This window comes from Bos javanicus, chromosome 22 (assembly GCF_032452875.1).
Source record: "Bos javanicus breed banteng chromosome 22, ARS-OSU_banteng_1.0, whole genome shotgun sequence".
In the NCBI taxonomy this organism is placed as follows: Eukaryota; Metazoa; Chordata; class Mammalia; order Artiodactyla; family Bovidae; genus Bos; species Bos javanicus.
The window spans coordinates 35,067,681-35,081,024 of NC_083889.1; the positions used below are offsets into that span (position 1 = coordinate 35,067,681).

The 13,344-nt window shown below is 54.3% G+C and overlaps 1 protein-coding gene across 1 annotated transcript in view; it reads left to right on the top strand.

Annotated features, from left to right (window-relative positions):
* The window catches only part of LRIG1 (leucine rich repeats and immunoglobulin like domains 1), a 115,030-nt gene that overhangs the window by 83,754 nt on the left and 17,932 nt on the right, over positions 1-13,344 (top strand). Inside the window, exons 6-9 of the mRNA XM_061396443.1 lie at positions 1,341-1,484; positions 4,358-4,501; positions 6,841-6,984; positions 9,273-9,353. Coding sequence (XP_061252427.1) covers positions 1,341-1,484; positions 4,358-4,501; positions 6,841-6,984; positions 9,273-9,353 — 513 coding nt within the window. The remainder of the gene's footprint in view (positions 1-1,340; positions 1,485-4,357; positions 4,502-6,840; positions 6,985-9,272; positions 9,354-13,344) is intronic.

Sequence of the window (13,344 nt, forward strand, 5' to 3'; positions counted from 1 at the left end):
TCTGCATAAACTACCATTAATGGCCGTGCAGCAGCACCTAATAAAAGCAAATTAGACGCTGGGTCTGGAGCCTGCAGACCGCCCCAGGTTGCTGAAAAAAGATCCTCTGAGGATACGCAGGCCAGTCCTCTTCAGCACTTTCCAAAACGCAGTGAGGAACCCTGCTGCTTAGCTGACCCTGGCTAATACATGGCCTGTGTAGACTGGGGTCCTTATTTATTTCGAGCTTTCTGTGTTTCTGTTTTTTGTAAGGAACCCATGTAATCTGTCCAGTGGCCTTTATGGGGTCCAGTGCTGCTTGAGCAGTTAAGAGGGGAACTTAGTGTAGCCAGAGGTAGGAAGCAAGAGACGGGTCATCTCCTCAGTCTCATAAGGTAGTTGATTGAGTTTTGTTTTTTGTTTTTTTTTTTTGGTAAAGAAAGGATGTGTCTGTTTAGTTTTTTGACTACCACAGCTGACCGCACTCCTAGAATGGCCCAGGGTTTGGATTCAAGAAAACCTCTATTTACCAAAACCTGATGGACTGCCTGTTCTTCAGATTTTTGCCTTTCCAGTGTCCTTTTTTTGAATAGGAGAAAAATGTATTTCAGGAGAATACACTGATACTGGAGCTTTCGTTTAAGCAGAACGGATTGCTCAAGGGCAGGTATGGCGGCAAGACAGGGTGCCCCCTGCCCTCTCACTGCTGTGCTTCTCCCGCACACCCAGGCAGAGGGTCCCGAGAGCCTCCCTGATGCTCAGAATCTGGTGTGCGTCATGAGACACTGCAGAAGAATTTGGGGAAAACCGAGGGCTCACTGCTCAGGCTGTGTTCTCCCTTCCCGAGTGTTACCAATGTAGCCAGCTCACCCAGATTCCTAAAATCTTCTGGTTCACTGAGGTCTCATCCCCGGAGGCTGGAGGCCCATGAGTGTGCTTCATGGTGGGTCCAGGCGCCTCCTCCCGAATGCAGTTGGTGGGAAGTTGCCACCAGTATCCAGTTGTTCGAGTTTTCCTGGGTTGACACATCTGGTGGGGGTTTCTGCTGCTGAGCTAAGAGATGGCTCACCTAAGACGTTCATATCCTGAGTCACACCCTGTCCTCACTGCAGAGTCACGGTTATGGGAGAGGAAATAGGAGTGCTTACTCATTCTAGGGTGCAAGGGGGCCAGCTTCTAGGAGCCCTGGGCTCCCTTTCACACGTTAACAGTGGCTGGTTGGTGTCTTCGGCACACAGGCTTCCATGGTATGTCTGTGCTTCCCAGGACCTCCTACTGAGATTGTCCCGAGACTGCCTGGTGAGGGCTGTGGGGGGTGCATGGGTAGCGGATGCTCTGAACTGCTGGCCTCGTCTCTTTAGGGACCTCAATCGGAATCGGATTCGGCTGATCGAGGGCCTGACGTTCCAGGGGCTCGACAGTTTGGAGGTGCTGAGGCTCCAGCGAAACAACATCAGCAAACTGACGGACGGCGCCTTCTGGGGGCTGGCCAGGATGCACGCGCTGTGAGTCAGAGCCAGGCGCCAGGGCTTCAGCAGGGCCTTGAGTGATCCTCTAGGGCCCAGCCCCTGCCCTTTGGGACCTCAGCGGGGGCTCTCCTCTGTGTCTTTGGGATCTTTTGCTACCCCTGTGGTGTTATCTTGCAGGCTAGGATAGTCTCTTGGGGGAGTTTCAGAGGATTTGGTAAAGGGAGCTTGTTGGTGAGGATGGAAGGCAGGGGCTCCTTTGTGGGGGCTGTTCGTCTCTCCCATTTGCACTCCCCGTTACTGAATGCACGCTCAGGTGCCCAGCTCACAGTGCAGGCAAACAGTGCTCTAGCGGCAGACTTTGGAACAGAGAAAGGTTTATTACAGGGCCGTGTGAGGTGGGTGGCTCATGCCCCAAGAAAACCCAGAGTCCCAAAGGCTTTCAGGAAAGTATTTTTAACCGCCAAGTGAGAGAGGAGCATGGTTGCTTGTTACAACCAACACCCCTGGTGTAGGAATCCCTTGATCTTGCAGCCATCCATTGAAGGTCAGGTCCTGATGTTCAGTAAACCTACCAGACAAAAGTTATTCTTAGTTCTGCAACTTCTTGTCTCTAGATGAGTGGAAAAGCGTCATATGAGCTAGTATTCTTCACACTCTAGGCAGCATTCTTAACCAGAAGCAAGAGAGATAGAATACAAAGGTTAAAGTACAGGGAACATCTATTATGGAGTCAGATTGTTCTTCCCGATTATACCCTTGCATCCCGTTCCTTGGCAGACAGTGGGCTCCCTTCCCACATCCTCTCCCCTCTCCCACACGCTACAGGAAGTTCCCTCTCCCTCCACTTCGGGTTTGACAGTCTTTCTTGATGTGCAGGTGGGCCAAAGAATGTATAGTTCATCCTGAGAGATTTATTTCTGTTCTGTGAGCTAATCAAGCCCCTCACTGCAGATGTTCCACTTCTGTCAAGGGAGCACTTGCTCCAGCCAGATGTGGACAGTCTTGGGGCTTGCCTGCCTCACAGAGGAACAGAAGAGCGTCCGGAGAGGGGCAGAGAAGGCAGTTACCGAGCTTCAACTTTTAAATATTTACAATTGTTTATTTTTAATCAAAAGAAACGTACACTCAGTAGTTGAGCAAAATCAGATAGTAAAGAAAAGCAGTTGTTGCCCAACCCTAGCCCTCAGTATCTCTCCCCGCTCAGTTCCCCTCGCAAGAGGCAAGCAGTCACTTCTCATCATGTTCTGTCTTTGTGTTCTGTTTGTAGTTCTGCTGGTGGTTGGTGGTTTGGTGGTTTAGTCGCTAAGTCGTGTCCGACTCATTGCCACCCCATGGACTATAGCCAGGCTCCTCTGTCCATGGGATTCTCCAGGCAAGAATACTGGAGTAGATTGCCATTTCCTTCTCCAGGGGATCTTCCCAACCCAGGAATCAAACCCGGGTCTCCTGAATTGCAGGCAGATTCTTTACCAATTGAGCTATGAGGAAGCCAATTTAATACACTAATACCGCTTACATTTTGATGTGTCATCATGAGATTTCTTGTTTTATGGTCAGTGATTTAACTTGCTCAAGACGCGCCAAAGCCCTTCAGTCTACAAGTTACACCACTTCATCTATGTCCTTGCTCAGTTATCTTTCCAACTGAAACAAAAACCAAAAACTCCAGGTCCAGTTCCATCAACTCCCTGTGCCTTCCTCATTATCAGGAGCATCTCAGTGTGCATCCCTTCATACACGCACGCACACACACACGCACTTTGTAACAGACAGCTTAGCCTTGCTAAGCTTCGCTTCCCCCGCTCTTCATTGTTCACCTTTGCATAACTCTGTCTCTTTTTATATATTCAAGAGCACTTGTCCTTGACATCCTTAAAACTGTCATTTTGGACTTTGGAAGCCAGGTGGTCATGCCCTGGGAGTCAGAGCACATTCTTAGGAAAACATGGAGTTCTTAGCACATACCATTTGGTTTTTCTGTTGAACAAATTCATGCAAATTGGGGGGTGAAGGAAGAGTTACCAGAAAACAGAAGATGTGAAAAGCAAAACCCGTGGCCTGAAGCCCCTGTGATAGCGCACATGGAGCAGGACGTGAAGTAGTAGCTTCTGGTCACAAGGCTGGTCCTGGGAGTGGCGGCGTCTGTGGCCGCACTGTCTAGAAGGATGATGGTAACTTACATCCCTACTTACTGAACTCAAACAGGAGTTCAGTTCTCAGCATGATGCTGAAATTCTGACCTGCGTTTTCTTCCTTCTCAGCATAGCCCTATGGAGTCAATACTTCCTGGGCATCTCCACTTCATGGTTATTCAGGCTCCTTCAACCAGCCAGGTGACAGAATTGAGAATTAGGTCACAATATTTCAACCCCAGATGTCAAGCCATATCTCTTGACACAGTGGTCACAGGCCCAGGCTTGGTTCACCTAGCTCTGGTTCTGGCCCCTCACTACTGGCTGAGCTGAGGAGCGAATCTTACGTTACCTCGCTTGTCTCAGCCTCAGTTTCCTCACCTGTAAGACAGGGATAGTGACGAGAGCTACCTCCTCATCTTTCTCTCATCTCTTCCTTGAATGGGCTCTGCCTTCTGCTCAGAGCTCCTCTGCTGGCGTGCTGCTGGTTCGCTTGTATGCCGCTAAAGAGGTTGCTTCTAGAAGCTTCCCTGTGGCCTGTGAGCTCTCTCAGTTGGCCTGAATCCTTACCACTGTCTGTGTAGCTTTACCTCCCCGCCACCCCACAGGTGTGCTCACACACGTCAGGGCACACCCCATCACGAGTCCTTCCAGCAGTATCGTCAGATTCTCGGTGCCGCCTGTGGATGGCAGGGAGCAGCTCCTCTGCCGTCAGGTGGGTGGGCGGCTACGTGACCCCGGGATCTGCACTCACCGCGCATGGGGCTGTCGTGGCAGGCACCTGGAGTACAACAGCCTGGCGGAGGTGAACAGTGGCTCGCTGTACGGCCTCACGGCCCTGCACCAGCTGCACCTTGGCAACAACTCCATCTCCCGGATCCACCGCGACGGCTGGAGCTTCTGCCAGAAGCTGCACGAGCTGTGAGTGTCCCGCCAGCTCTGCGGGTGACGGGGAACACACCCGGGGTGCCTCCCGCAGAGTCTGGGGAGCCCTGGGCCCCGTGACCCATAGCACAGGGGCTTGCGGGGGTTGTTGAGGGTCTGTTGCAGAGCGGGACCCTGAGGACCTGAGAGCCTGACTCACCTCTTCTAGACTCTGCTCCCCGTTTCAGATTAGCAGGGACCACTAAGAACAGCTGTTTTGAGAGCCTCTGTCCACACACGGATGCAGCGTGTAACATATGCTTCTCTATAGAGAGAGCGGCTACAGGCAGACCTCACTGGTACTGTGCAGTTCGTCCCAGACCACCTTGTAAAGCAGATCCCACGCTTTTGGCTCCGCAGTACATAGAAAAGTGTTCTTCTGCTACAGTGTAATCTGGGTAGTGTGCAGTAGCATTATGTCTGAAAAAATGATGTACACGTCTTAATTTTTAAATACTTCATTACTGAAAAGTGCTGTGTATCACCCAACTACACAGGGTGCCAAAACCTTCAATTTGTTTAAAAAAGAAAAAAAGTGCAGTATCCTCAAAGTGCAGTAAAGCAAGGTATGTCTGTATTGGAGCTCAAACACAGAAAGGACAGTGAGCCCGAGAAATGGCGACACGTGGACAGTAAGGAATTTCTAAGTGTTTACCGTGTTTAAACGTAGTACTGGGCCTTTTTAGGTTGTGTTTTTATCTATTTGTCCACGTTCTCCCCTCTCCCCTTCCTCTCCCCTCCCCCCTCCTCCTTCCCCCACAGCCCACCCCATACTGACCCGGAGTTTACATTTCAGTGAAGTCCGTCATTCCCTAGTGTAAAAATCGATAGCGGGGTGGGGGGGGGGGGTGTTGATAGGCGTGTGTGTGTGTGTGGATAGGCGTGTGTGTGTGTGGATAGGGGTGTGTGTGTGTGTGTCGATAGGGGTGTGTGTGGGTATGTGTGTCGATAGGGGTATGTGGGTGTTGATAGGGGTGTGTGTGTGTCGATAGGGGTGTGTGTGTGTGTGTGTGTGTGTCGATAGGGGTGTGTGTGTGTGTGCGTTGATGGGGGGGTGTGTGTTGTGTGTGTGTGAGCTGCACGGTATTCTCACGTGGACTGGGATGGCTTCTGAAAGGCTCTCCTTGGGCCAGGACCCCACTCGGGAGCTCCCAGGACCTTTGGTTTTCCATGGTCCAGGCCTGGGAGCTGTGGGGAAGCAGGAGAGGTCTTCTGATCCCCCAGAGTGCGTGCGCTTGCTCAGGCGAGGAGCCACCCGCCTGCTGAATGGCGGAAGGTGTGTGCCCCCAGTACTGAGGCGGTGGTGAGGGGCCCCTCCTCCTGCCCCCTCGGCCTGCCTTCTGTGCCCTTCAGAAGGGTCAGACACAGTCACGGGAACGTGTCCTGACCAGCCTAACACTATGTCCGACACTCAGGTAACCCTGGAGCCAGATTTAGGGCCGCCTTCCACGTGTGTGTCCCGCCCCTCCTTTAAGCTGAGTTCTTTAATTGCAGGTGAGGATGTCATTTTGGTCTCCTGCCAGGTCTTTGCAACTGACAGACACCATGACTTATTTCTCCAGGAGAGAAAAACTGTCACTCCCTGCTACCTTTACATACTTACTAATCTCCGAATTTATTTTCCTTCCTCCTGCCCTAGCCCAGAGTTCCCATTTTTTCAAGGATAGATGACTAATACGCTAGGTCACAACCCACAGCCACATCAGAGGTGCAGGGGGTGTGTTGGGAGGAAAGTGTGATTCTGACACTCAGAGGTGTGTGATTGGAGGTGTGGTCTGACCTGCTTACAGTAGGGAGATCATGCTAAGAGGCTGGCTCAGGTGAGGGCAAGGAAGCCTGGAGGGACACTGGTCCCAAGGGTGCCGCCCAGGTGAAGCCTGCGGTTCAGTGAAGAAGTCTTGTTCCAGGCAGTGCCTGGTGGCGCCCTCTGCTGGCTGAGGGCAGAGGCTGTCCGGCTCCCTCGCTCATTGTGAGAACCCCCTGGGGTCCCATCCAGAGTCTCCGGCCACAGCCACGAGAAATCTTCCATGGCCTGAATCAGGACCAGCCACGGACACGAGGTGCAGGAAGGCATTGGAGCCTTGTGCTTGTTTGTTGAACGACCCCGTGTAGTGCTCAGTTTACAGATCTTCTTCCAAGAGTCAAACCACATGGGTGTCAAGCCCTGGTGGGTTTCTAGCTGTGAGACCATTTTGCCCTTGGGATTCTGGTGGGCATGTCCCTCCCCACTTGGACCCAGATGACTGGCTGACCCAGCTCCACCATCGGGAAAGGAGAAGGGAGGACAACGCCGAGCAACCTGATGGTAACGTTTGCTCTCCCCTCCTGTTCCTCAGGATTCTGTCCTTCAATAACCTGACCCGGCTGGACGAGGAGAGCCTGGCCGACCTGAGTAGCCTGAGCATCCTGCGCCTCAGCCACAACTCCATCAGCCACATTGCGGAAGGCGCCTTCCGGGGACTCAAGAGCCTGCGTGTCTTGTAAGTCTTTCCCCGTTGGGTTGATGGGACAGCAAGCCACCTGCCTCACTGTATTCCCTTCTCACAGGTCTTGAATTGGAATTAGATCCAAAGCTGACTTGTGCCACAGTCTCAAACTTTAATATCATGAAAACAAGCTGGTTGAGCAGAAAACTGTCCTTCATTCCCCGTGGGGTGGTGCCTAGTGATGAAGCCTCAAACTCGTCACCACGCGCTGGTTCCCACACTGCTCCTGATGGGACGTGGGGTCCAGCCGCTGGAACTTTCCCAGACAGCACGCCGCCCCCAGGACAGCAGCCCAGCTGGGGGCCGTCCTTGCATCCTGAGCCTCCCTGCAGTGACTCGTGGTTTGGTCCTGAGCATTTTTATCTGAGTGAGGGCAGTACTGAGGCGCGTGTTGGGCTAGCATCTCAACTTCTTCAGCACAAACTGCGTTCAGAAGCCCATGTCCACAGGAGGTGACGGGGGAGTCCTGTTTCTATCCCTGAGCCTCCTGAGGGTCGTTTAACCCAACGGAGGTGGTTGTGTCACCTTCCTCTCGGCGCCCCGTGAGGTGGAGGGAGCTTTCAGAACTTGCTGCAGGGCGCTTTTCTGGAACTGTAATTTTTTAGCCATTGGCTTCCAAGAATTTCCAGGCAACAGAGAACAAGCAGCCAACCAGCCACAGAGTGGGGGTTGCGGGTCGGGGGCGGTGCGTCTGGATTTCAACAGAGGGTTGCGGGTCCTCCCTCCCAGGCCTGCCCCCTGCAGAAAGAGCGACTGCTCCAGCCTGATGGGGAGAAAGGCCCTTGCACTTGGCAGAGAGGGCTGAGAAAGCCATCACATCAGGCCGTCGCTGGGGAATGAGAAAGAACCCGGACACCAGACTATTCAAGCTGGGGTCAGTCTCCGAGCCCTGGCGGTGCTGACTGACATGGCCAGGATATTCAGATGGTACAGGCCAGAGAAGAGAGAGAAAACTGGCAGCCGGGACTGGAGCAGGGGGACAGGCACATAAAGCTGCAGCCCCAGGTCCCGGATGTTTCAGGACAAATAGGGAAGAACCGATGCCAAGGAGGAGGCCCTTCCGGCCTCCGAATTGCAGCTCTCTGCTCATGCTGCTGTAAAATAAAGGTCAGAGCAAGCGACGCACTCCACGGTCCAAGCTCCCTGCCCCGTTGGCTCTCCCGGGAGCCAGGAGCAGCATCCCGTCCTGTTCCTGGCCCACGTCTCCAGAGTTCCGGAAAGGAAGGTGTGGGAGACCTTGTGGAAAGTCGGAGAGGGCCGACCGGAGCGGCACGGGGGCATGGTCACCAGGTGGGGTGTCTTGCCCGGTGGTGACCTGCCCTTGGAAGCTAGGGGCAGGAAGCTGAGTCATCGGCCTTGTGATTCTCATTGTTGGAGGAGACCAGCCCGCGAAGTTGGCCTCATCCTCTCATCCTGGCAAGTGGGTCACAAGTCTGACTCAGCACCCAGATGTGCCTGGCTAGGAGTCAGCACCTGTGGAGGCCCTGGCGGGAGGTGGGAGTTCAGGGTGCAAAACCCGCTTGCCAGCCTGGAGGTGGCTACAGAGGGCCCTGTGCCAGGGGCTTGCTCTTCACCATCCCCCTCCTCTGTGGGCCTTACGGAGTCTCTCATCAAGTCCAGGGAAGGGACCCTAGGTGGTCGGAAAGTAGATGAGAACCTTAGGGAATCTTTTGGACTCATTCTCAGAGCAGTGGCCAGAAGTCCACCCTTGGCGAGTGGAATCCAGAGCAGGCTTTCCCCTGTGCCGTCTGCACCCCTTCCCCCGGGGCTGACCTTAGCCCACTGGGAGCAGCACGTGGAGCCCAGAAGCTGCTGGTCAGAGGCCCCTGTCGGCTTTGTTAGGAGGCTGAGAAAGCCAGGCTGCACGGCAGGGTGGCCTAGTGGTCATACCTCTAATTCTTTTTTTTCCTGTTTATTTCGCACTGGGGTGTGGCCAGTAAACTCTGCTGTGGTAGTTGCAGGTGAACAGTGAACAGACTCAGCCCTACATACGCATGTATCCATTCTGCCCCAAACCCCCTCGCACCCAGGCTGCCACGGAACACTGAGCAGAGTTCCCTGTGCTGTACAGTAGGTCCTTGTTGGTGATCCATTTTAAATATAGCCATGTGTACAGGCAAGCATAAGTTTGTTTTCTAATGCCTGTAGTCTTGGGCAGACATGCCGTCCAGGCATCTGGAATAGACTGGGATGTTCTGGGCTTCAAGGTGGCAGGCTAGGCGTGGGTCTCTCTTCCTACAGCAGACTGGATGCTAACTAAGCCTTCTGTGTCTCCTCCCCAGGGATCTGGACCACAATGAGATTTCGGGCACAATCGAGGACACCAGTGGCGCTTTCACAGGGCTGGACAGCCTCAGCAAGCTGTGAGTGTGGCCCTGAACGATCCGTGGGGCTGGTGCACAGAGGTGCCTCTTTCCACGCCCCTGCTCCCCCAGCACACACGCCAGTTTGGTTGTGGGTCCACCCCGGGTGGCATTGGCACATTCATTGTTCTTTTGTTCGGAAAGGAAAGTCTGCATAGGAAGGCAGGAGGCCTCTCCGCTTCTCTCTGGCCTGCTGTCTCCATACTGCCCCGGGCGTTGGTTTTTGGGGGCTGGAGGCCTGTTGCATCTTCTTTCCTCTTCAGTTCTTGACTGATGTGAAAACAGCCAGCTTTTTTGTTGTTCTTTGCTCAAAGGAGCCTTGCCCTATTATTCAATTTCTAGAAATTCTAAACATCTAAAGCCAAGTAACTCTCGATGGTTTAGAGACTTCAGGCAGTCTTTTTGTTGTCAATCATAATCTTAAAGAGAAACAATCATCACCAAGGGTGATGCAGTAGCTCTGTTTTTTTATTCAGGGTTTCCGGTGTTTGGGGTTTGTTTTTCTAAGCTCCTAGAATTTGCAAGGCGTGTGTATGTGTGCGTGCACGCCTGTATTACATCTAACTCTCAGGAGGCGTGTGTGTGTGTGTGTGTGTATGTTAGTGAGTGTGACATCTGACTATCTCAGGAGGTGTGTGTCTGTGTGTGAGTGTGTGTGACATCTGACTATCTCAGGAGGCTTGGCTGTGTTTTGCATTTTTCTGTAGTTGAGGAAACCAGAAGGGATGTTGCCCACGATCACACAGCTTCTGGTGGCAGGGCCTCTGTGGCCCCAAAGCCCACCCTGTCCCCTCCTCGTCCACTCTTTCTGCCTCTCACCAGCACTCTGCCGAGGCCGCCCTGGGAACATTCAGGCGTCCGGGTGGGAGCTGTTCCTACTGTTTACTGCCTCTCGAGTGGAGGGTGAGGAGGACAAGACAGAGAATGGTCACAGCTCCGCACTCCCCCTCCCCCGGCCTGTTTTGGAGACGGCGCGCCAAGCACGAGAGTAAAGTAAATATTTTGAAAGCGGCGGTGGAAGGCGAGGCTCCGGGAAAGCCTGTGGTGGGAGGGTCTTTCTGAGGAGTTAGCGTTTCTAATTTGTTTAGAAAAGTGGGGTTTTCACGCCTTGGGTGTTCCGGGAGTGGTGAGTACGCGTCAGCTGTTTTGACTTGAGGTCTCTTCCTGAGGAGCCTGTGTTCTGAGAGTGGGTCGGAAAAGCCTGGCGGCTGCCTTCTTCTCCCATAAAAATACTCCCTTCTCCCCCACCTCCTGGGCGCTTTGCCCTGCAAGCTTGGGAAGGGGACCACACGACAGAGCACAGAGGCCCATTGCTGACAGGGGAGCCCCAAGCTCAGGATGAGGCTGCTGGGGGGCGTGGGCAGGGGTGTGGCCACCTGAGCAGCCACTGAGCTTGAGCCTCATCTCCAGCGCCTCGCCCGGCCCCAGCCTGACGAAGTGATGGCGAAGGTGGGGTCCTGTGTGGGGCCTGTCCATTCTGTGAAACCTGGAGGTGGTTCTTGGGTGTCGTGGCTTCCAGGAGGCTCTTCCCTGGCAGGTGAAGGGCAGCAACCCCCAGGGGCATGTGACCTCTGGTTCTGTGTAAGCCATCCTGTGTCTGGAGCCTGGAACTACTTCCTAATTGCCTGTGGTCTGTTCCCCACCGTGTTCTCCATTCCCTGCTGGACTACAGTAACAGTCCTGTGTAAAGTCCCAAGGTCTCAGCCCAAGAGCCCGGATCCCTGGCTTATGGTGAGCTGCTTGACACAAGCTCCTTGGAAACAGCTGGTTAACCCTGACCTGTAGAATAGTCTCCAGTCTCCTCCCACCCAGCTCCACTGACCAGGATCTTGGGCACGGAGGCTCTCCTGAGTGTTTCCAAAAAAGACAGATGTAAATAATTGGGGGAAACTGAGACAGTAACAGTAATTCCTTAATATCATTAAATACATGCAATCAGTTACTTAGGTCAGGTGGTATTTCGGTTCTGTCGCAAAAGAAAAAAAAGTAATTCTCTTTCTTGGTTAGAAAAGGAAAACTACGTGATGCAGATTCTCAGAGGTGAGGAATGAGAAGTGGGCAGACGGTAAACAGGACTGGCACCGTTACATGATGGTCACACTGTGAGATGGGCTGTGATCCTATGACCCTGGTGCATGGCTCTGGTTAGAAACCAGCATGAGTGGCGCGTGGTGGCCCCTCCTGCCCGTGAGGCGGGCCTAGCCTTCGAGGCCACGAGGCTGGTGGTTCCGTGTAAACCAGCCGGCATCCAGCTTGCAGCCCTTCCTAATGGCTAGTCGTGTTGAGTCAGCTTCAGTCACGTGACGTGGGAGGAAGCCGAGCTGCTTTGGTCTCCCTGGAGCGTTGCCTGAACGCTCTGCTCCGTGGCCATGACACCACGTCGCCCCGTTGAGCAGCCTAGTGGTGACTCGGTTGGACCCATTATCGGGGGGCAGGGGGCGCATGTCAGTGTGGAGGAGGGCTGTCCCCCTCAAGCTGCTGTCCATCCATGGGGCTGCTCTCAGGGCTCTGGGTCCCTCGAGCCTAGCTGGCTCAGCCACACAAGCACCTGGGGGACAGAGATCGGGGACCTCCCTCGGAAGAGCCAGGGGACACGCTGTGTGGCCTGCACTCCCCTAGTCAAGGACCTGGGGTCCTCCCTGCCAGGCCCAAGGCCAGACTGAAATTAAAACGTTTTCCAAGAAAGGAACAAGTGAGCAGCAGAGCCATAAAAGGCTTCCCCCTGTGAAGCCCGCCCTGCCTTTGATTTTCCAGCTGCTGAACAGAGCCATCCGGGATGGGCTTTCCACCCAGAGCTTGCTGGCCGGGCATTACTGTGCTCACCCACGCGGTGGCCCCCCTCTTTCAGAATGTCAACGGGACACCAGGCAGGGCCCACGTGTGTCAGGGGGCAGGGTTTCTGGAGCACAGGTCAGTCACAGAGAAGAGCGTTCAGTCACTTGTGTGCAACAGGGAGACAGGTGCTGGCCCATGGCTCCAGCTCTCCCATTCCTGGGCATAGGCCCTTCAGTCTTTGTGGGGTGAGGTTAGCGAGAGCTGGGTTGGCAGGGGATGAGGGAGAGGGTTTGATAGGCGAAGCCCAGGGTCACTGCTCCAGGTCAGTGGTAGGGGGGACATCGGGCCGGCTGTCTTTTCTTGGGAGCCGTCATCAGGTGCAGCCACATTCGGTGGCCCCCAGCACATGGATGGGGATGCCCCCACGCCACAGCCCCAGCTCTCCTCTGCCCACACACTCTGGTGGGCAAGCCCAGCCCCCACCTGCAGACATCTTCTGGGGAATGGGAGGACCTGTTTCAGTCCACCAACAGGTCAATGAGCCAGCCCCTGAATAATTGAGAATTTGAGATTTTGTTTTATTACTATTGTCACCATTAGAAATAGCAGCCTGCCCTCATTGTCAAAGAGGTCAACATGACTAATACTTAATGGATAAAATAAAGCACAGTGTTTTTCCTGGATCTCATTTACGGAAGATTTCACTGAAGAGTTCACTACATTTTACTGGGACCTGGAGCATGCAGTGACTCGGCCTGGGGGATCTGAGAAAGTGCGAGGTTGGCAGCGCTGTCAGAGGCGCCGGGCTTCGGTGCCCCTCCGGGCTAGAGCTGGCTGCACTCGCCCAGCCGTGTGGGAGCCCCAGCAGGCATGGCCACTGGGTTTCTGGGTGTTGGGTTTGTCTGTCTTAGAATGAAAACCTCAGACAGCAGTCATAGAAGCTCTTGCAACATGAGATTGTTTTCACGTTCATGCAGACCGCTTCCTAGAGAAGGAAAGGGCAAAGGGGTTGGGTGGCCTTGGTGCTCTTTGCCCTCGGAGGCGGGAGCTAGAGCTGCTGCATTTGAGGGCCAAGCTCAGGGTCCCCCTGGGGCCTCTGCGACGCTGCGGGGCCAGCGCAGCTCTGGGGCCCAGCGGCCCGGGAGCAGGTGGAGGCCGTGCCTGGCGCGAGCTGGGTCCGCGGGGCCTGTGACCCCGTCTCTTGGAGGTAGCCTCG